Source organism: Talpa europaea (genome assembly GCF_964194135.1).
Source record: "Talpa europaea genome assembly, chromosome: 6".
In the NCBI taxonomy this organism is placed as follows: Eukaryota; Metazoa; Chordata; class Mammalia; order Eulipotyphla; family Talpidae; genus Talpa; species Talpa europaea.
Window position 1 is genome coordinate 85322880 of NC_140072.1, and position 22786 is coordinate 85345665.

The window sequence follows — 22786 nt, forward strand, 5'->3', positions numbered from 1 at the left end:
TTTATTACTGTGTTTTGTAAATTTGTTTGTCAGGATAAACTTGATGTGTTAGGAATTAAACATGTATATTTAGGTGCCAAATATGATTGTTAACCACATGTAATTTATTAAATATGTTCAGAGTTTTATCTAAGGCTGTTACAGAAAATAAGCAATATTTTTAAATGAAGTCCTAAATTAGTGAAATAGTAAATAACAAAAATTAATTTTAATTCCTTTTAAACTGTTTAGGCCAAAGGTAGCATGTAGAAAACTAACTTTTAAATGGGTATTGTGGTAGAATACAAATGTCTATTTTTACTGTTAATGCAATAGCATCTTTGATGGGATTCTTAGGTGATATACTGCATCCTTAATTGTAATTGAGTGTAGCAACACTCATGTATCGCGTAGAAATTAACACTTGCAGTTAACTGCTTTTAAAAAGAAACTGGAACAAATTGTCAGTGCTAAGTAAGATTCCATTAACCTTATTTTAAAAAGGACTGGCCATTTATAACAAACTAGCAATTTTTATTTTTCTCAATGAGCAGGATCTGGAACTCCTAAGCCATCTACTCCTACACCAACCCCTTCATCGACCCCACACCCTCCTGATGCTCAGAGCTCAACTCCTATTACCCCTTCAGCCACCCCTACTCCCCAAGATTCAGGCTTCACCCCTCAGCCCACTTTGTTAACTCAGTTTGCTCAGCAGCAAAGGTCTCTGAGCCAGGCAATGCCTGTAACGACCATTCCTCTTTCCACCATGGTAACATCTATAACTACAGGAACCACAGCCACCCAGGTCATGGCAAACTCTGCTGGACTTAACTTCATCAATGTAGTGGGCTCTGTTTGGTAAGTTTTGATTATCAATGATATAATTCTTTTTCTTTTTTTTTTTTTTTAAGATACTTTTGCCTTTCGGACTGAAGTCTGTTTGTGAAATTAAGAACAAGATGTGTAATACAGAAACTGAAAATAGGTGTGAATAGAAGTTATCTTAAGTATGTGTTCATTTTAGGTAATGCATCTATGAAGTGCACTAAAATGATACTACTACACATTGACAGCAGCTTAGATTTTCTTGTTCATTCTTCTGTTACCATGTTTCAATCCTTTGATTAATGCTTTACTCTTCCAGGTTATATTTTGAACTTTAATATACAGCACTTAATTTTTTAGCCAAATTATCACTTCATAGCATTAAAATGAAATTGAATCTCAAAATTGAAATTCATGACAGAAGTAATACCTAATATTGTGGGTTTAGTAGTTTGTTTTTTAATCCCAGGAAATACTGTATGTCTGATTGTTCCTTTTATACTGCAAGTTTAATTCCTTGTCTTATTCTCCTGCAGTGGAGCTCAGGCTCTGATGAGTGGTTCAAACCCTATGCTGGGCTGTAACACTGGTGCCATAACTCCTGCAGGAATAAATCTGAGTGGCCTTCTACCCTCAGGAGGTCTGCTACCAAATGCATTGCCTGGTGCAATGCAGGCAGCTTCCCAAGCAGGTCAGAATATTGGAAATAACCTGTTTAAGAAAAAGTAAATGCTAATGTGAAAGTGTGATTTTAATGGTGTTATTGTTATTGAAGACATTTAACATTGTTTTATAAAGTCTGGTAATCATTTCAATAGCTTACAAGTTTGGATTTTTTTGAGATTAATTTTCTTTTATGCATGCAGAAACTCGGGTGTAGGATAGAGGTGTGGGGTGGGGGCAGGGTTGAGAGGATTCAACTGAGAATGGGGAGCAAGCAGGTCTCTTGAAATATACTGCTGATGGGATCAGTGGACAAAACAGGAGAGTTCTGCTACCTGTGCCATGTGGGTTAGCTCCCTGAGCAGGGATCGAACTTGTGCTGCAGTGGCTGGAGATAGCTTCATAGCACTGACTTTAACCACTGCGCCCCCAGGGAAGCCCAAAGTTTGGATTTTAAAATAAAAAATTACCTACCGATCAAATGTAAAGAAACTTGATAAATCTCTGAGTCTTAAAATTTTATCTTTGCCTTCCAAATATTATAAAATTAACTCTGCTAGTTTTATTCTCCACAGTACAGTCCTGTATCAGGTAAAGGGAATGTATTTTGAAAGCATACTCTCTGCAGGAAAGATGACATAGCATGGTAGTTAAAAGCCAAGGTTATGGAGTCAATCTTGCGTTTGAATCCCACTTTATACAGTTTAACTGTGTATTCATGGGAAAATTACCTTTGTGCCTCACTTTCCTCATAAGTAAAATGGGGATAGTAGTAATAACTTCTCTCAGAGCTATGACAATTAAATGAGTAATACAGTGAAGTGCTTCAACCTTGCCTGAGGCAGAAGTATCTAAAAATATTTGCTGTCAGTAGTAGCAGTTAGGAGTAGTAGTAACTATTTTTCAGTATATGTAATAAAAAATTATTAATATAATTTCTTGGAACAGTTAACTTAGTACTGAGGAGAAGTAGTAAGACAAGCTTGACATAGTGAGAATAAAAGATTTATCAAAACTGTTCTGTAATTACAAGAATCCAAAAAACGTAATTTATCCATACTAACATTTTGCTCAGATTTCCTGATTCTAGCTGATACTTTCTTATTATGCATGAATATGCTCTTAGTGGCAGAACCCTGGAAATGAAGTCAGGTTGAGAATTTAGGATGTGTGTATTTATATGTAACTACCATGTACCTGCAATTGCTGACTGGAGCCTTAAAGACGTCACTTAGTTTTTCTCTAATAGTCTCAGTTTCATGTGATTTAAAATGGGAGTGAAAATAACTATTTTCAGTGAAAATAACTATTGTCAGTACTTGTGAGAAATAAATGAAGAGATATAAAAGTGCATTTGGTCAGCTGTAAGCTTTAGATATCATCTACCTTTAAAGGGAGTTATTACACAAAAAAGTACTTTCTGAAGGAGACATCAATACTGTAATATTTTTGTCTTTTAATTGCCTTTTTTTCCTTATACTGCTTAGAAGCTTAGATTTACTTCTAATTTTTACATCTAGTTACTGAGCAAACTATACAAACTCTGAGACTAAGATTGGGCAATCATAACTTACAATCAAAGCTGAGAATGCTATTTCATTGTTTGGTTGTTTTTTTCCCTAAAGAAAGAAAAACAAGAAGAGGATATACAATTTGACAGAGGCTATATATGGCCCATAAAACTAATGGAAAAATTATACAGCCCTGGCTTTAGGATGTATTCTATAATGCATTACAGATTTTTGGGAATGAGTTTAGAATTAATAGCATTATTTACTAATGTTCAGTTTTAATCCTTACAGAATTCATCATTGTTTAGCATTATTAATAATAGCATTTATACTAAAAAACAATAGCAATTATTTGCATTAACATAATATTCTTTAACACTGAGAGTATATATAGATGTCAGTACCTGAAATGTATTCTTTCTCACAACAGTGATAAATTTATTATATTCATAGCACCTTGAATATCTCCAGGTTATACTTTCTTAAGCCAACAATCAAAATAGAGATAAAAGTGCTCAGTTTCTGAAATACAGACTATTATGTACATCTGTTATCATTTTTGAATAAGATCTGAGTATTAATATATATTGATGTGAAAATTTATTTTAAAATAAAAGTATAGAAAATGAGCACAAAATCTACAGAAGAAAGTATTTAAGTATTGTATTTACATCTACTAAAGGATAAAATATTTTCAAGTGTAATAAAGTTTCAATTCCTTATTATAACCATGAGTTTTATTTAACAGGTGTTCCATTTGGCTTAAAAAATACATCAAGTCTCAGGCCCTTGAATCTACTGCAGGTAAACCTGAAACACTGCTTTTGACTCAAGATTTTGTACTTTGATTTTAAAAAACAGTATCATTTGTGCTTGTGAGCATTTGAAATTTTAAGATTTGTTCAGAAACTTTAAGGAGGTGGTTTTGATTGCTACTTGTGCATGGTCAAATTAATATGGAAAAAAAATCAGTATCCTAGATCCTAACTCTTGTTAACCTTAGCACCCCTGCATAATCAAGAACCGAGCTGTTCCAATGCGGGAAATTGACAACTGTTAACAGGAATAATGTTTGCTTACAGTAGAAGCAGTTGGTTACACTTAGAAAATTATTCCTCACTCAACAGACATTTTATGTATAACATTTGTTTACAAGAAGTTTTCTGCTTTCAAATAGATTTTTAAAATAGTATGTTTTCTTGAGAATATTTCTTAACCCAGTGTCAGGCACCTGATAATCATTTGATAAAAGTTTATTAGAGATTACATTACATAACTAATAATGATGTTTTTCTTATGCATGTTATCAGTGTCAACAGGGAGAGTGAAGGTGGAGAATTTAGTACTCATTTTATAAATACACTGAGTGTTTTGCTATATCCTTTAAGAATGGAAGTCCAGTATTTAAGCATTTGGAAAGTGGAAGGGATTGTTGGCACAAAACTTAAGGAAATGCATTTAATACTGTTACGTGTTGATACAGAAGAAGAATTAAAGTGTGTATATGAATAGCTAACTATTAAAGTAGATTTATGTTTGAGAGTATTGACATATTTGGGAGACCATAGTAATAATACTTAAAAATTGGGTTTAACCAGATCATGTTTTTAAAGGCAGGTGTTTTAGTTTGATTTTTGTTTACCTGTTACTTCACTTCATAGAAGAAAACTGTCACATAGTTCACAACTCCATATTCGAGGAATAAAGAAATTAATTGAAGTTGACTAATTTTTGCTTACATTCTTAATAGCTTCCAGGTGGTTCTCTCATTTTTAACACTCTACAGCAGCAGCAACAACAGCAACTCTCACAGTTTACACCACAACAAGCTCAGCAACCAACAACTTCTAGTCCTCAGCAGCCAGGGGAACAGGTTTGTGCTTTCTCACTTTCCATAGGCTTTGTATTACAGAACTGTGCATGTCTTTGTATATTTCAAATATAGTTCATTTAATCTGTTCAAACATTTCCACTGCTTTTTTAAGTAACAGTAATATAAGTTACACTGTTCCTGTTTCTAATTTTTACAACAGCCCTACTAAATAATGTCATTTCCATCTAAGTACAAAATCAGTCAACATAAAAAATTGGTCACAGCCATAGTGTATCAAATCCAAACCCAGTTCTTTCTTCCTCTATAGACTGTAGTTCTCAAGTCATTTTGTGTACGTATATTGCCTATTAGGATGTCCTTATTGTGGATCTTAGGGCAGAGAGATTATAGACAAAAACAAATACATGCTGCCACACAGAATGAAATTGAATAAGAACTGCAATAAATTAAAGGAAGAACTACAAGTATTTCTGAATTAATGCTCCATTTTGGAGTTATCTGAGAAACTAAAAGATAACTGATTGCCATGTCTTCCCCTCAGAGCTCCTCTTAGCTCACAATTAAATGTATGTAATGTTCATTATCTGTCCTGCCATAATTACCCAAGTAGTCATTTAAGTTAATCCTCCAGTATCTCTCAGGAAGGGCACATTCAAAACTTTTTAATTCTTGGCCCTCCCTTGTGGTGCAAAGGTTGAGTCTCAGCACTGTCAAGCTATTGCCAGCCACTGCAGAATGAGTTTGATCCCTAGCCAGGAAGCTAACCCCACATGACACAGCAGACCTCTCCTGTCTTGCTTGCTGCTCCCCTCAGCAGTGTATTTCAGTAGATCTGTCTGTTCTGCTCCACACTTTGTCGCTGGTGAATCCTCCTACACCCTGCACCTCTGGCCTACACCCCAGCCTCTTGTATGTATAAATAAAAAATACATTAAAAAATAAAACTTATTAATTTTTAACATGAATTATTAGCTAAATACAAAATTCTTGCTTTAGATATTTTTTTTGTAAAATACATGTAACATAGAATTTGCCATATTAACCATTTTTATGTTTAAGTATATTCATATTGTTGTGCAATCAGTTTCCAAATCTTTTTCATCTTATCACTAAAACTGTACCCATTAAGCAACAGCTCCCTTCTATTTGTGTTCCAGAGATTCTGACTACTCTAGGTACAGTATGTAAGTGAACTCAAAAGTACGGCTTTCGTACTTAATGTTCTCATAGTTCATTCATGTTGTAGATGTGGCAATCTTTCCTCCCTTTTTCTTAGCTAGCAGTAATCACATATCAAATAACCCTCGTTGGCTATGATACTGCTACTGTGCAAAGCTTCCTTTTTTTAAGACTTCATAATGTTCCAGTTTATGTACATACCACATTTTCTTTATCCATTCATTTCCTAGTGGACATTTGGGTTGCTTCCATCTGTAGACTGTTAATGCGGCTATGAACATGGGTGTTCAGTCAGCTTTTCAAGGCCTTGTTTAGAAATATTTGTATATGTACAGCAATAGTATTATTGGAGGAGCATAATTAATTTTAATTTAGGAACCTACATGCTATTTTCCATATGGCTGTACCATTTCATCTCCACAAGTAGTACACAAGTTGTAAATTTTCCCTATCCTAGCTAAAACTATTTACTCTGTTTTGAGAGCAGCCATATAATAAATAATTGTGTTTTGATTTGCATTTCACTGTTTATTTGATGATGCTGAACACCTTCATATGCTTGTAGCAGTGTATCTTAGGAGAAATTTCCCTGGATTCTTTGTCCATATAAATTGAGTTATTTTGTTAATTGAGTTCTAGGTGTTCTTTTTATATTCTGGATATTAATGTCTTATGACACATTTCATTGCACATTTTTCCTACTCATGGATTACCTTTTCAGTGTATTTTGATGTTCAGAAGGTTTTAATTTTTATGTAGTCCATGTTGTTTTTACTTATATAATGTGTTTTGGGTGTCATATTGAAGAAATCTTTGTCCAATTCAACATTACTAAGCTTTTATGTGTTCTTGAGTGAGAATTCTGGGTCTCATTAAATTTATTAGACAATGCTTCCCACTGTGTACTTGCTTTTGTATATCTTTGATGTCTAACATTTTCATTAGGTATGTGGCACAATTAATTTTTTTCATATTGGCCATTTTAATGTGTAGATTTGGGTCTTTTTTCCTGGAACATTTTCTTGCAGATTATAGTTTTAATTTGTTCACCTTTTTCTAATTTCTTAAAATGGAAACTTGGTTGAGTTGAGGCCTTCTTTTCTAAAACATTTAATGTTATAAATGTACTTGTTACTGCTTGAGCTGCTTTATGCAACTCAGTGTTTTGCTTTCATTTTCATGTACTGGAAAGTATTTTTCATTGTCCCTCATGAATTCCTCTTAAATCCATGGATTATTTAGATAACACAAATTGATTGATCTCCAAATATTTTGAAACTTCCAGATGCCTTTCTGTAAATGATTTCTAATTTAATTCCATTGTGGTCTGAAAATACTTATTTCAAGTTCTATCAAGTTCATTTATTTTATGGCAAGTCTTAATGAATAGTCCCACTTGTTTGTGGAAAAAAAACATTCCCTAGATTTAAGCCTAAATTGGTGGTGGTGGTTTTCTTAAGCAATTATGAGCCTTAGGAATTACTACCATAGCACTAAAGAATAAACAAATGCAAAGTCAATTCGGAAAGACTGTTTTCTTTTAAAATACCATACCGTACATTTGTTCTTATTCTTATCTAATTTAACATTGATGTTTTTCTTTTGTATTTTTTATTCAGGGTTCTGAACAGTGTTCAACCAGTCAAGAACAGGCCTTATCTGCTCAGCATGCTGCTGTTATTAACCTTGCTGGAGTCGGCGGTTTTATGCAGTCACAGGCAGCTGGTTAGTATCTTAATAATTTCATGTGTTGAGTTTACTATAAGTAGTTAAACTTCAATATGCTGAATTTACTAAAAGTAGTCTTTTTGGGATCTAAACATTTTTAATTACTATTTTTTTCTCTTGCAAACATACATTAGGACAAAATAAAGTTGTATTTAATGTGTGAACTACCAAATTCATTAATTGATGTCCCTGAGATATTTTAAGTTAATTAATTAAAAATGCTTTGATCTAGATTTATTAACAGCAGTTTTCCTGATACTAATTTGTTGGCAAAATTTTACACAATTTGCTAAGAAGCTACCAAAAGAGTTCTTCAGTTCTGGATTGAGACTGCATTTTTCTAATGTAATTTACATAATCTCTCATTCTTGTACTTGCATGAAATCTTAGTGGTCAACAGCATAACTTTTGTAAGCCACTTCTGTCATTTGTAAAAAATGAGATTATACTAAATGACTACTCATCAGTTCCAGCACTAAATGGTGAACTGAAGATTTACCTTTAATTAAGATTATCCTGTCAGCTAAAGACAATAATTAATTAAACAACTTTTACATTAAACTGAACAAACAAGTTCATAAGAAAGCTGTGGTAGAGTTAGAAGAAATAATGAACACATTGGCAACGTTTTGAATTATCAATATGGGCTTACTGTAATGCCTTTAGTATCCTAATACAACTCTCAATGTCTAAATTTAGAAGTCCTTTGAAGATAGAATAAGCAAGTTCTTAATAAAAAGTTGTGATTTCAAACTAGTTAATTTCCAAATGAATATTTGATTACAAACTTTTCCCATACGTTATCAGTTTCCTCAAATAGCTATAGTGTAATTTAGTGGAAAGAGCACTTGCCTGTTCCTAACTTACCCAAAATATCTAAACCTGAAATTTCCTCAGCTGTAGAGTAAGATTTGATTGCTGTGGCCCCACTCAGCTTGAAAAGAATGCAGTCTCATTTCACCATCTTTGTTGTTGTTAGTGTAGTCTGATACTCATTACAGCATCTTTTCTTTAAAGCACTTGTCTACCAGTTTTGTCTTTAATGCAATTTGAACTTCTCTCACCACCCATTTTTCCTATTACATTGTTCATATTTTAACATAATGTACTGTATTTTACATTGTATAAGAAAGTCTATCAACAAAATATTACTAGTATTAAATGTTACTGAGGTGCAAGGAGAGGGACACGCTGCTTTGGCACACATGTGTTCCCTTCCCTTTTGTGTCCAGGAAGTTCTATAATCGGTGGTACCCTCAACTAACAGAAGACTACTAAATTTATTCTGAAATGTCTGTGATTTGATACTTAAGATTAATCATACTGATAACTTTTCTATTTCATTTTCTGTGTTGTCCTTTTCTAACCCTGATAGCCTTCAAACTTTTTGACTGGCCTGCTTTCCCCTTCTCCTCTCTGTAGTGTTGTCTCAGCTTGGCTCTGCCGAGAACAGACCTGAGCAAAGCCTTCCTCAGCAGAGATTCCAGCTCTCCTCTGCCTTTCAACAGCAGCAGCAACAGATACAAGTAATCCAGCAACTTCACCCTGAGTACATTTTTAAAGATACTCTGCTCCAAAAGTACCTCAAAATACCTGTAGTTTTATTTCACTGTCTTTTAAGACTACACGTAATTGGTAAATAATTTAGCAGATTTTATTTAAAAGTCTGATATTTTAGCCAGTCAACTTGGAGCACTAACTATATTACATACATTTGAGCCATACTTTTCCCTAATTATCACTTTCATGAAGTGCTGGTGGCACATTAACATACATTTTTCTAGTTTCTAGTACATTTTCAAATAGACAGCTGTGCCAATGGTTAGGTTTTTAATATACTGCAGAAAAAGGCAAGTATACCAGTGTTTCTATTAGTAAATTATTCCTGTTTTAGAAAAATGTCATTCCATTATTTTACGAAGCCAGCATATTACAGTTGACTATTTTAATATGCAGGTGGTTTTATATTGCTATAAACTCATATAAAAAATGGTAACTGAAGTTGCTGAGTTACTGTAATATAGACTGGCAGGGCAAAGTAACAGAAATACTTTTGAAGTTTACCAAGAATCATTTTAAAAGCCCTTAGCAGGCTTCTGTGCCACTGGTGCTGTTTGACTGTGCGTTGTCTCAGTGTGGTATAGTCCCTTTTTGTTATCTTGGTGCTTTCTAAACCCTTTCAGTTTTGTTCTCATCATTCTCAGGAAAAGTACCTTTCTGTACCTGCCTACACTTAACATAACTTGATTTTTTTCTCCTTTCCTTTTGCAACAGTTGCGATTCTTGCAGCATCAAATGGCTATGGCAGCAGCAGCAGCACAAACAGCTCAGCTACATCGTCATCGGCATACAGGCAGCCAGTCAAAAAGTAAAATGAAGAGAGGCACGCCAACCACTCCAAAATTCTGAGTCTTGCATTATTTTTTTTTTTTTAAACATAAGAGCATTGAATCAGAAGGTTTCTGAGTTTCTACTTCGTTTCGTTTTTGTTTTTTTTTTTAATGTCAGTATTTTACATTGCTAGATGTACAAACTTTATACAGAAGCACAACCCTATGATTTTTAAATAAAAACAGGGAAACGGTTTACCAGACTATTAGGGTTGGTTTGCCTAAGTCATTGCTTTATAAAAATGGTTTCACTGTACATAAAACATAGGGAAGTGACCTAAGAAATATTAGAAACATCTTTCAGAAGAATGTAGCTTAATATTTATTTAGTATAAAAGGTTTGTGCACAGTTCAACAAATACAATTTTTACAAATCTGTTTCAAAATGTGGTGTGTTTATTTGGGTTTCATACTCTTAATTACTTCATCCATCAGTTTTTTTACTTCTTTATGTCTTGTAACTGCTCGGCTCATACAGTCCTGAAGTTTAGCTCCAGTCAGCCCACTTCCACCTGAAAAATTGTGTGAACACTTTTAGTGTCTGGGTTTTTTTTTTTGTTTGTTTGTTTTTTTCCATTTTGTAGATCAACGTCAAGTTGCAAAACAAAAAACTTCAATGATGTAAACCAGTGGCATGGTCTCAAGATTTACTAAATTATATTTTAACAAAACCTGAACCTCCAAGTGATTCCAGTCTATTCCATAAATTTAAGAATCACTAGTGCACAATATAATTGTACAATATAATAGTAATAGAGCTTTGGCTCTCCCTGATATAAAGAATCTCATTTTAAATTTTCATCTACATGTTTAGAACTGAAATGGGAGGAACTTGCCTGGTTTGTGAAGACAACATAACCTGCCTTCCTCATCCATTACTACTGTTAAGGTTCCAGTTGCCAGATGTTCCTCTTCTCCAGTAGGATCAACTATGAGCAGGGTACTATTTAAAAAAAAAAAGTGTAAGTGATTTAATCATGGAATAATTTTATTTTAGGTTATCTACACTGAAGCCAGTTAAGAGCTAGGATAGAACTGGTAGGAAGCCAGGAAAGTTAATAGCAACCTAAAATTTTACCCTGTAAGAATCTCTGCCCCCCAGTTTATTCATGTTACAGTCCATTGCAAATACTGAAGATAGCCTAAGTTAAAGTTTTTAAAAATTGAAAACATTACACAGGAATAAGCAAACCAAGGGACAGAGAAGACAGACAAATCGGAATGCTTTTGAAAGTGTAAAGGTTAGCTAATAATTCTGAAGGGACAACAGGTGGAAAGTCAGATGTCCATGGCAAACTAAGGTCACCTTAGGCGTTAGGCATTTCCTGAAAGTTAGATGAATAATCCATTATCTTAAATACACAATTTTAAAATAACTTACTCATCAAACACAGCAAAGGAAGTTGCAACCGGATGAGTTCTAATATTCAAATAACTTTTCTTCTTTAAATTAACTTCTGCTAGAGCAGTTTCTTCATTTATACTAACTTCAGGTAATTGTACTATAAAAAAAGCAAAGAAGTAGTCTAGTTAAAGTCACATGGTTTTCTATGCTTTGCTCATTCACTTCTCCCTCTAACCTTGTCCAAGTCATGCTTTTTTTTAAAAAAGTCTTAGTACAATTAAGATACAGTGAATAGTTTCTCAAACATGACATTCTGACAGAACTTTAAAAAAAAAAGTTTAAGAGGGCCTCCCCTGGTGGCGCAGTGGTTGAGCACTGGGCTGTGAGGCTGCCCGTAGCCTCTGCAGCGCCAGTTCGTTCCCCGGCTGCCAGCGAGGGTCGCACAAAAAAAAAGTTTAAGAAATCACAAGGAGTATTAACAGATAATAGTATGCTTCCACTTTTTTCTTGGGTACATTAATCCTAATCTTACAAAGTTTTCCTATTTTTAGGAAAACTTGAGCATGGTGGTAGGGCCACAATTCAAATTTAAGTCCTTGATTTAACAACTACTGTCATACTGCTATGCTTGCTACCTATTCTAATGAGTTATATATCAACTCACTAATAAAAGGAAATTGCATGTCTTAAAAATGTAAAAAAATCATCTACTCCTTACCAAGACACATTACTATTAAAGGACACATCTATGGATGGGCCTTACAGTAAAAACAACTCTTCTACTTTTTTTTTTTGTCAACATCACATAAAGTGAACAATTTTAGGGAATGCTTAAAAGATCTTCAATCACCTATGCTGTAGTTCCAGCTGTCCACCATATTAACACTAGGGAAGACTGGGCCCCAAATAGATGGGTATGGTTGAGGGAATGCTTTCTAAAAGGCAGTCTGAGAATATAAGACTCATAAATACGGAAAAATCATGTTAGTATTCAAAACTCATTAACCTAGAAACACGCGAATGATATATAGCAAGGTCGCAATAAAACTTTTTCAAAGTTTGAGAAAGTTCACAAAAAGAACATCAAACTTGTAGGAATATTTCTTTTAATAAGGTTGCTTACCATTTTTTAAAGCTGCTAACAAAGCAAATGTACAGGCATCCAAAATGTTTCCATCATAGTCAAGGCAAATGAGGTCACAGTACAGAACCCAAGCAAGCTAAAATAAGAGTCATACAAAAATTAAAGCCTTCCGATGGGTATAATATGGCACTTAACACAGCCACAGAAACATTGGTTAGACAAGATAACCTTTTTAAAGCTCACATCCTTAAAGAAAAAGCTTTATAAAATAGAAGTCAAAAAAAAAAAAACAGGACAAGTTTGGTAAAAGCTGGCCTCTTGATTACCCAGCAGACGTGGCAAATATCTCCATTTCTGGTCTGTAATCAGCCTAGGTCTGATTTTGAAATTTACTGTGTAGACTGACCTTAAACTCATGAACTGATCAGAAATTAATAATCTGCTATAAGGAATAAACTGAATTCGCTAAAAATTAAGGAGAAAAAATTTACCTCAACTTAGAGGGTAGCTCTCCCTTTAAGGTGGTAATAGGTTTTATGAACTAAATTGACTTTTTTAAAACTGAATTCCATTTAAAAATAAGCAATCCATAATTACTGGGGGTTATTTTAATTTCCCTGTTCACATCTCCCTGCAAAAACAATTTAAGATTAATAAAAGCTTATTGCTTCTTTATTATACCTCTTACCTTTCCTGGAGAAATGCATAAGTCCTCTTTCTGAATTATCTGTGAACTTGATTTAATGACAAAGAACACAGTAAATGAAAGGTCAAAAACTATCTGAAAGTGAATGCTAATCAAATATGTTGATCTTACTTTTCAATAACATCTGCAATGAACTGGCTAGCCACTTGGGCCTCTTCCCCAGGAGGTCCAGACCGAAATCTCGATGAACACAGAGGTGGTAGATCCACATTAGGAACTGAAAGAAACACTCTGCAGCTATGAACTAAACTTCACCATCTGGTGTGTGCTTTCAAAAAACCCAGGCAAGAAAAAAGTGACATGGTAGTATAAACGAAGAATCTTTAATAGAAACAAAAAACTTTGTGGTAACAGCCTTCCATGCTTTGGTCTGCTTTCTTAGTTGATGACAAATGAATAACAAAAATTGATCGAACCATTTGATAGGGAAGTTTATGAAAATACTATTATATTGCTATTATGTTATCTTCTAACAGAAAACTTTAGGAATGTCTGTTTCACTCGTCTTTTTCCGAGTCTTACAAATAATTTTCTTTAACTACTATGACTTAACTACCATGTTAATATTAATATGTTTAAAGTATCTGTATGAAAATTACAAGACCATTTAACTTACCAACATAACCCTTATCAGGGGTGTCCGCTGGTGGCGTTGCAAATTCCTACAGAGGCAAACAAATGTCTCTTGTGACAGAAGCTACTAAAAAGTTGTTAAGACATCAGTTACTGAACGCTTTAACAAAGACTATCTTAGTTAACTACCACATAAACATCTATGCTTTGGGAGTGATGTCAGGAGCACCATGGACACTAATGCCAATCCTCACATTAGCTATACAAGATAAAAAGGCAGTGTAACATACTTGACTATACTGTAGTGTTACTCAAAGATTACCTGGGCAATCTTTTAAAAAGTCTTAATTGGATTTATGCCCCACCCTTATTTCCACTCATTCTGTAGCCAAGAATCTGAATTTGAACCAAGCGATGCTAACAGATTTAGAACTGTGGGTAAAGTGGTCAAAAGCTTTGGAATCACTATAAGCTGGTTCAAAGAGCATCACACTTCCTGAGACATTTTGGGTAAGTTAACCTCTTATCATTCAAGGTTAACATCATTACAACAGGAAGTAATAGTGCCTAGTTCTAGACACTGTCAATGTGAATGAAATAAGTCCCTAGCATAATACCTGGCAGGTGCTCATATCTTAGTGTCAGCTATAACTCTAGCTTTACTGAGGAAAATCTGCTCTTCAGTAACTCACAAAATAGATTATAGCCAAAAAAGTATAAGCTTTGGAGTCAGATTTATGTCTATAAATGAGCATTATATTGCACGACAAATTACTGCACCACATGTAAAACGAGATGAAAGATTATACCTTAAATAATTTTGTAATACATGGTCTCTAGGACATGGGGGGGGCACTCAGTAGACAGACAGCTATTATTCCCTCAAACTTTGCTTTTGAACAATCTCATTTTCTACACACCTGCAAAAGTTAAATGCCCTCACTAGATAAAAGAATATCACCAAAAACCTCTTAATTTGTCAAATAAGCAATCTTAAAATTTAAAGGTGTTGAGGATTTAAAATGTTTCATTTTAGTATATTTGAGCAATGTTCATAAAATTATAATTAAGACTCATTACTTGGGCTGTATTATCTAATACCACAAGTGAAAGCTCTTGGTAAATAAGAACATACTAAAAAATTGATACCTGACTGCCTAGTCAATAGTAGAATTATAGGTGTATTTTATAATTTTAAAAGCATATAAAACTAATTTGGTAACTCAAATATCAATAAGACATATATTAAACCCACCGCTTTAATTCCACAAATTACTGTTGTGTTTCCAAGCTTCACTAAAGCAGAACCATCTGCAGTACTAATTGAACCTGAAAAAAATTAAAGTCCATAAAAAGAAATTTTCATTTTGTACATATAACTATCTTGCTACACATCTCAGTTACCTGAATATTTATTCCTAACTAGAGTCAGTTTAAAACTACATATTTAGGGCCTCCCCGGTGGCGCAGCGGTTGAGCGCTGGGTTGCGAAGCTGCCCGCGGCCTCTTTGGCACCGGTTCGATCCCCGGCTGCTCCTCGGCCACCGGAGGAGGGTCCCACATGGCGCGCAGACCTCTCCTGCCGCCCGCTGCTCCCCTCAGCAGTGTGCTTCGGTCCTTCTGCCTGCTCTGCTCCCCACTCTGGCTCTGGTGAATTCTCTCACCCTCCCGCGCTTCTGACTGTACCCAGTGCATGTATAAACAAACAAACAAAACAAATAAATAAATAAAACATGCCTCTATAAAAAAAATAAATAAATAAAACTACATATTTAAAACTACTACTATTTTAGTATGGAGGTTTTTCAAAATATTAGAAACAGCTACCATATGACCCAGCAATTCCACTCCTATGCATCTACCCGAAGAATGCAAAAATACTAATCCAAAGAGAGATATGAGCTCCTAGGTCCACTGCAAGGGCTGACAATAGCCAAGTTAACAGCAATAAGCTAAGTGCCCTAGGACAGAGGAGTGGATTAGAAAATTGTTGGAGGGCCTCCCCGGTGGCACAGAGGTAGAGCGCTCGGCTGCAAAGCTGCCCTCAGCCTCTGCAGCGCTGGTTCGATCCCCGGCCGCCAGCGAGGGTCCCACATGGCGCAATAGACCTCTCCTGTCGCGCCCGCTGCTCCCCTCAGCAGTGTATTTTGTCAGTCTGCCTGTTCTGTTCCCCGCTCTGTCTCTGGTGAATTCTCTCACCCTCCCATGCTTCTGACTATACCCAATGCTTGTATAAATAAATAAATCTTTTTAAAAAAAATTTAAAAAAAAAAAGAAAATCGTTGGATACAATTTACACATCTATTTAAAACAAAAAAAAATCTTGCCATTTGAGACAACATGGATGGAACTGGAAAGGGTCATGATAAGGGAATTAAGTCCAAAGGAGGAAGACATACCAGATGGCTTCACTTACATGTGAAATACAGAGAAACAAAGGGTCAGACAAAACCAACTAATAACAAACCCTTGACATTCTCACTGCCAAACTGAGGCAAACAGGATAGGGTGGTGTGGCAGGAGCAGAGGAGGGAGGAGGTCCACTGGAGCACAGTGGAGAATTATCGGGGGTTTGGTGGTAGGCGTAGAGTGAAAACATTTGCAGAAGTCTGAACCTACAACCCCTAAAATACAATGATGTAAACCAAATACCTTCAATAAATGTAATTGGACAAGGAAAAAAAAATAAGCCACCGTTTTAAGAATTATTCACCTGTCCTGAATGAGTAAATCATTTTTCATTCAGATGTAGGATTGTTATACAGACAAAATTCTCTGAAACTACAACCCCTAAAATACAATGATGTAAACCAAATACCTCAATAAATGTAATTGGACAAGGAAAAAAAATAAGCCACTGTTTTAAGAATTATTCACCTGTCCTGAATGAGTAAATCATTTTTCATTCAGATGTAGGATTGTTATACAGACAAAATTCTCAAAATCATTCAAATCCTTTAACCTGGTAGAATTTGGCTGAAATACTGTTGAAATGGTTCAGAGGCTAAAACTGTAACAGGATTCAAAAGTATAAAACATAAGAAAACCGCATCTTGGAGGTTTGGGAGAAAGGGAGAAAAACACATTATGGTAACTTCGAAATTTAAAGTGAACATATCAACTGAGGAACTAATGATTTAAAAACAATTTACAAGTAAAAATTCTCTAATAGTATAAAAAAATCAAACATTTTCAAAGTGGGAAGCAACTTCAACATTCTATTTAGAACTCAATGTATCCTCACCTATGTTGATAGTTGTTGTTCTGAATTCACCAAGTTCTCTTCCATCAGGACGGCAATTCTCTTTCTACAACATGTAGTATTTTAGAAATTTTTTTTTATTAGTTACATCTACATGTATATTTTACCCTAGGGAAAACAATAAGCCTCATCAATTCAAATAACAATTTGAATTACTACAAAATTGTCTTTAAAAGAGGCATGATATTGTTATTAAAACACATAACATGTATATAACTACCTAAACTCACCAAAAATCTCCTGTAATACTCCAAAGGTTCCACAGTTCTGAAACAAAAATAATAAACAATCTTAAGAGGTGAAGCAGCATGTATCTCCACAATTCATAACTTGTTTCTTTCATTAATTCTGACACTTATGTTACTCATGATTATACAAAGCAGACACCCTTGCAGTAACAATCAACTGCTGTCCTTAACTCTGCCTGAAACTTAGATTGGAGTCCAAAGTGGGGCATCTTTAAAAGAGGATTTAGGGCCTCCCGGTAGCACAGTGGTTGAGCAGCCTCTGCAGCGCAGGTTCAATCTCCTGCTGCTCTCCAGCCAGGAGGAGGGTCCCACATGGCGCGCAGACCTCTCCTGCCGCCCGCTGCTCCCCTCAGCAGTGTACTTTGGTCCTTCTGCCTGTTCTGCCCCCTGCTCTGGCTCTGGTGAATTTTCTCACCCTCTAGCACTTCTGACTGTACCCAGTGCTTGTATAAATAATAAGTAAATAAATAAATCTTTAAAAAAAAAAGGAGGATTAGTCAAGTGTTAAAATAATGTCATTCTCATTCTGAAACAAGGATTCTTAACTTTGTGATCATAAAAAAAGTTAACATCATTGTCACTGTGCTAAAACTGCAATTTAGCATATTTAATAATGATTTAGCATATATAATAATGATTATGATGGCAAAAAGCCATCATATTAGCTGCATATGCTACATTAACAACCAGAATGATAGGATGCTTTTGTTTCTCATAATAATCAAGAATAGCACCAAAAAAGCCTTAGGTAAAAGCTTCCACATATGATTTTTTTTTTAAAGAAAATACACAAGTACATGGCATGTAGCTCTGATGCAGCTTTTAAAAAAAAAAAAATTACAGATATCCACCCACAGCATTGCAGAATAAAGAGGTTGGGATCAAACCTTTCTCCTAAAAACAACTATAAAAAAGAACTGATATGAGCAAAGGATATACACCGGAACAATGAAAGACTTCAATACATGGTGTTGGGAAAACTGGACTACAACATGCAAGAGAATGAAATTAGACTTCTATCTCACAAGATATACAAAACTGAACTCAAAATGGATAAAAGACTTGAATGTAAGAGCTGACACCATAAAATATATAAAAGAAAACATAGGCAAAACATATCATGACATAAACCTCAGAAACATCTTTGAGGATGCTTCTCCAGAATCCAGGAAAACAAAGGAGAAAATAAACAGCTGGAACGACATCAAACTGAAAAGTTTCCATAGGCAAAAAAGAAGGTAAACAAAACCAAAACCCACCCTACCGAATGGGAGAAAATATTTGCACATCATATAACGCATAAGGGACTTACACCACAGATCTACAAAGAGCTTACACAACTCAAAAAACAAACAACCCAGTCAAAAATGAGCAGAAGAACTAAATAGACACTTCTGCAAAGAAAAAAGTACAAATGGCCAACAGACACATGAAAAAATGTTCTACATCAGTAATTATCAGGAAAATGCAAATCAAACTGTTATAGAGCAGCCCCCCCCCCTAACAAAACTACAATGAGATACCACTCACACTGGTGAAAATGGCCCACATTAAAAAAAAAAAAAAATGGAAAGAACAAATGCTGGAGAGGATGTGAAGAAAGGAACCCTCTTACACTGCTGGTGGTAGTGTACACTGGCACAGGGATTATGGAAAGCTGTATGGAGGTTCCACAAAACATTAAAAATGGATCCAGGGGTTCCACTCCTAGGAATCTACCCAAAGAACACAAAAACACTGATTCAAAGAAAAGCTGCGCTCCAACCCGTGATAGTTCACGGGTAATATGGTGGCAGAACTATGGGGACTATACCTGAAAGAGAAACCAATTATTGTACAAAAACAAACAACGACGCAAGAAAATAAAAAATGCCTAAATAAAATTTAAAGAGTAAAAGATTAAAACTGTCTCCTGGTATTGCACGTCCACTACACATCAAACCAGAACTGTACACAGTTCCTTCCCTCACGCATCACACGCGGTTAAGATGAACCCTTCCCCTTTCAGTACCACCACCTTCAGGTCCCCCTGCCCTTCTCCTGGCTCTTCCAGGGGAAAAGAAGTAGAACCCTGACGGGGTAGCCTCAAAATGAAAAAACACGGGCCAAGGATAAAAATAAGCCGCTATCTGCCCCACCACAAACTCGCGACCGCCAGCCGCACAAACTCACTTGAACCCAGCCGCCATCTTCCCGCCGGACGCCTGCGCCTGCGCCTTAGCGACACGCACCTCCAGCTCACGAGTGTGATCAGCTTCCGCACTTTCGACACTAACTGCCGTGTTCCTCTCCCCCTGCAGGAGATGGAGAAGGTCGGGAAGCCACGCGGTGGTTCCCGGCCCAGCATAGCTTCGACCGCCTCTAAACGAACGCCCTTCTAGGTGTCCTTGCCAGCAACATATTTTGACGAATCTACGATCGGAAAAGTGAAGGCTATCTTTCCTTAGAGACAGGTTGCTGATTCGAGTTTAAGTGAAAACCTACTTTAGAGCAAAGAAAGGATCGAGTATTGAATGTGGAGCATTATTCCTATGTTCCAGCGTTCTTTTCCCGCCTCCGCCTCACGCTGGGCTCTGGGCCTACCTCTCCCAGGTAACGGGCTACCTGGTCCAGTAGCGGAGAGTTACATAAACGTTGTTTCGCCCCTCCCCGCAGCCGCTTACGACGTGCAGGTCTCCGAGCGGCTCAGCAGAGCTGTTATGTTGTAGACTCTGTCATGACTTGGGGCTTCCACCTCCCTCCTAGATAAAATACAGGACACCCAAATAAATGTGATTTTCTGGTACTTAGTAAGTTTTAACTGGTGTGCCCGAAGCAGTGCATATTACAGCGGGGAAAGTTTTAGATACAGAGAGTGGTGATGGTTGCAGAGAATCGTGTATGTAATCAATGCCACAGTATTATATGGTAAAAATGTCAAATTTTTATCAGTTTTGTTTAATGTAAAACACCAAAAACTTTTGAGTTGTCGAATTGTAGGGTATACGTATTATGTTTCAAAAAGCTTAGTTGCTCGGCCTCCCCGGTAGCGCAGCGGTTGAGCGCTGGGTGGCAAAGCTGCCCGCAGCCTCTGCGGTGCCGGTTCGATCCCCGGCTGCTCCCCGGCCACCGGAGGAGGGTCCCGCATGGCGCGCAGACCTCTCCTGCCGCCCGCTGCTCCCCTCAGCAGTGTACTTCGGTCCTTCTGCCTGCTCTGCTCCCCGCTCTGGCTCTGGTGAATTCTCTCGCCCTCCCGCGTTTCTGACTGTACCCAGTGCTTGTATAAACAAATAAATCTTTAAAAAAAAAAAAACAACTATTAAAAACCATCAGTTGCTTATCTGAAATTCCTGTTAAGTAGATAACCCTGCAGTTTTCCTGGCAACCCTTCCTGAGCGCGCTGTCGTGTTCTTGCCGCGCGGGGGCGCTGTGGGCGGCGGGCGCCCAGCGGCGCGGCCTCTCTCCAGCCAGGCCTCTCTCCTGCGCGGCCGCGCTTCCGCGTGTGTGTAGGTGCTGGGAGGGCGGGCGGCGGCGGCCTGGGCATGGAGGATGGCTCCGCTCTTGCTGCAGCTGGCGGTGCTTGGCGCGGCGCTGGCGGCCGCAGCCCTGATACTGGTGAGGAGAGGGGTTTGGGGGCGACGCGGGCCTGGGCGCGCCGCTGCCCTGGAGGCTCGGCCACCAGGCGTCCCCTCCTCCGCTGTAAGCTCTTTGACGTGTCCCTTTTCACCATGATTCGCCTCACCCCGCACAGCCTTTACCCTAGATTTTCCTCTCCTAGAATTCTCCTCCCCTTTCTTTCGTGATTTTTTTTTTTTATTTTGGGGTTTTATCTCCTCGTGTAGCCAAAGCCTTGTGCGTTTTTCACATTGGGACGTGCCCACTCAGCCTTCCATTCCCCTTTTCACTGGCCCACCAGCCCTGTCAACCCGGACTTCCCCAGGATTTCCTCCCGACCCTGCAGGCTCTGCAGTTCTGGCCCCACGCGGGGAGATCTTGAGTCCCCAGAGAATGTGTGCTCTCTAGACTCTCCTCTTTCCTGATACGGTTAAGCAAATAGAATGTGATGGCAGAGCACAGACTGGAGCCATTTATTACAGATTGGAATAATTCAGTGTATCAAAAAGACTCAATAGAGACTCAGGATAAAGCCTGGTGTGACCTGGTGTAACCATATGTCTGGGGGTCTTTATGTCCCAGAATTAAGCACCCTAAATTTGCTGCCTCTAAATGAAGCAGTACAATAGACTTCAAGTTCTGACTTTTTTTTTCTTTTTTTTTTTGCTATTCCTCAGGAAACACCTCTGTAAACACTTGCTGATCCATAAGTAAAAGAAAATTGTAAAGTAAACTTTTCTGCTATAAACAAAAAGTCTTTGCTTAACGTTTGCTTGGAAACTGATTTTAAATAACTGTGAGGAAATCAGATCCTTGACTAACTGATTTCAGTATCAGCAGAGATTCTATTTTTTTCCTCATCGAGGAAACTTGCTGTAATTTGGAACGTACCTGCCATATTATTAATAAATAGAGAGGTTTCCCTGTTCTTTGGCATTTAGATTAGCAGCCTAGAATAGTACACTGCCTGCAGAGCCACTTTGTCATTCTCCCAGGATGTCTCCCAACTTAGAAACAATTTTAACAGAGAAGAAACAATATATCCTGATTTCTTTGGTAATTTGGGTCTGCATAATAGAAGAATCTTCTCTTTTCCATTTTCGGTATTTTTCAGATTTTTTAGAGCAAGCCAGGTTTTTAGTGGAGCAAAGTTGGCGCCAAATCCTAAATTGAGTCTGCTGCACAAATTTAAATATGTACATTATGAAGTTGTTCTGGGAGTATTTGATCCCACTGGCTTAAAGTGATAATAAGAGCTACCACTTAACAAGTTCATACAATATATTGGGTATTCACTGTTTAACAGAGATTATCTCATTTGATCTTTAAAACAACATTCTGACATAAATGTGGTCATTATCTTCATTTGGGGGAGGATAAGGAAGTTGGAGAAATGAGTTCATGTACTCAAATGCCACACAGCTAGTGAAAGTTTGTCTTTTGAATGTGAGTAGAAAATCTTTCTATATGTCTGTAATATATATCCACCCTCCATACTTCCTTCCCATCCCACTTCCTTTCTGAATTATTTTGAAGCAAATCCAAGACAATATTTTATCTGTAAATCTTTAGCATTTATCTCTTTTAAAAATAAAACCACAAGAAGGTTATCACAGATTTTAAAAAGTTTAGCCATCATTCTGTGATTCAAATGTCCAGTTGGTTCAAATATATGGTTGTCTCATGAATATCTTTGTATAGTCTGTTTCAATCAGCATTTACACACAGCACTTGTCTGACAGCTGTCAAGTCTATTAACCTGTCCAATTTCTCCTCCCTTTTTTCTTTTCCTTAGGTAAGTGGCTATTTGTCCTATAGAATTTCTCACAATCTGGATTTTATTGATTTCATTCCCTTGGTGA

At 36.7% G+C, this 22786-nt stretch overlaps 3 protein-coding genes across 4 annotated transcripts in view; 2 read left to right on the forward strand and 1 right to left on the reverse strand.

Annotated features, from left to right (window-relative positions):
- The window catches only part of SUPT20H (SPT20 homolog, SAGA complex component), a gene marked incomplete at its 5' end in the record, with an annotated part of 34025 nt that extends 23795 nt beyond the window's left edge, over positions 1-10230 (forward strand). The window contains 7 exons of the mRNA XM_084234878.1: positions 534-840; positions 1344-1498; positions 3730-3785; positions 4732-4854; positions 7614-7719; positions 9145-9248; positions 9997-10230. Coding sequence (XP_084091004.1) covers positions 534-840; positions 1344-1498; positions 3730-3785; positions 4732-4854; positions 7614-7719; positions 9145-9248; positions 9997-10131 — 986 coding nt within the window. The 3' untranslated portion in view covers positions 10132-10230. The remainder of the gene's footprint in view (positions 1-533; positions 841-1343; positions 1499-3729; positions 3786-4731; positions 4855-7613; positions 7720-9144; positions 9249-9996) is intronic.
- Positions 10231-10508: 278 nt separating this feature from the next.
- Positions 10509-20853, reverse strand: EXOSC8 (exosome component 8; the record flags this gene model as incomplete). The annotated part of the gene is made up of 12 exons (XM_084234879.1): positions 10509-10624; positions 10949-11055; positions 11494-11614; positions 12581-12677; positions 13230-13275; positions 13359-13464; positions 13864-13909; positions 15076-15149; positions 17065-17128; positions 17313-17349; positions 19503-19716; positions 20676-20853. 12 exons carry the CDS (start codon positions 20851-20853, stop codon positions 10509-10511), a joined length of 1206 nt encoding a protein of 401 aa, XP_084091005.1.
- The window catches only part of ALG5 (ALG5 dolichyl-phosphate beta-glucosyltransferase), a gene marked incomplete at its 3' end in the record, with an annotated part of 36144 nt that continues 33943 nt past the window's right edge, over positions 20586-22786 (forward strand). For both annotated transcript variants that reach the window (XM_084234724.1, XM_084234725.1), the window contains exon 1: positions 20586-20924. In XM_084234724.1, coding sequence (XP_084090850.1) covers positions 20859-20924 — 66 coding nt within the window. In that variant the 5' untranslated portion in view covers positions 20586-20858. The remainder of the gene's footprint in view (positions 20925-22786) is intronic.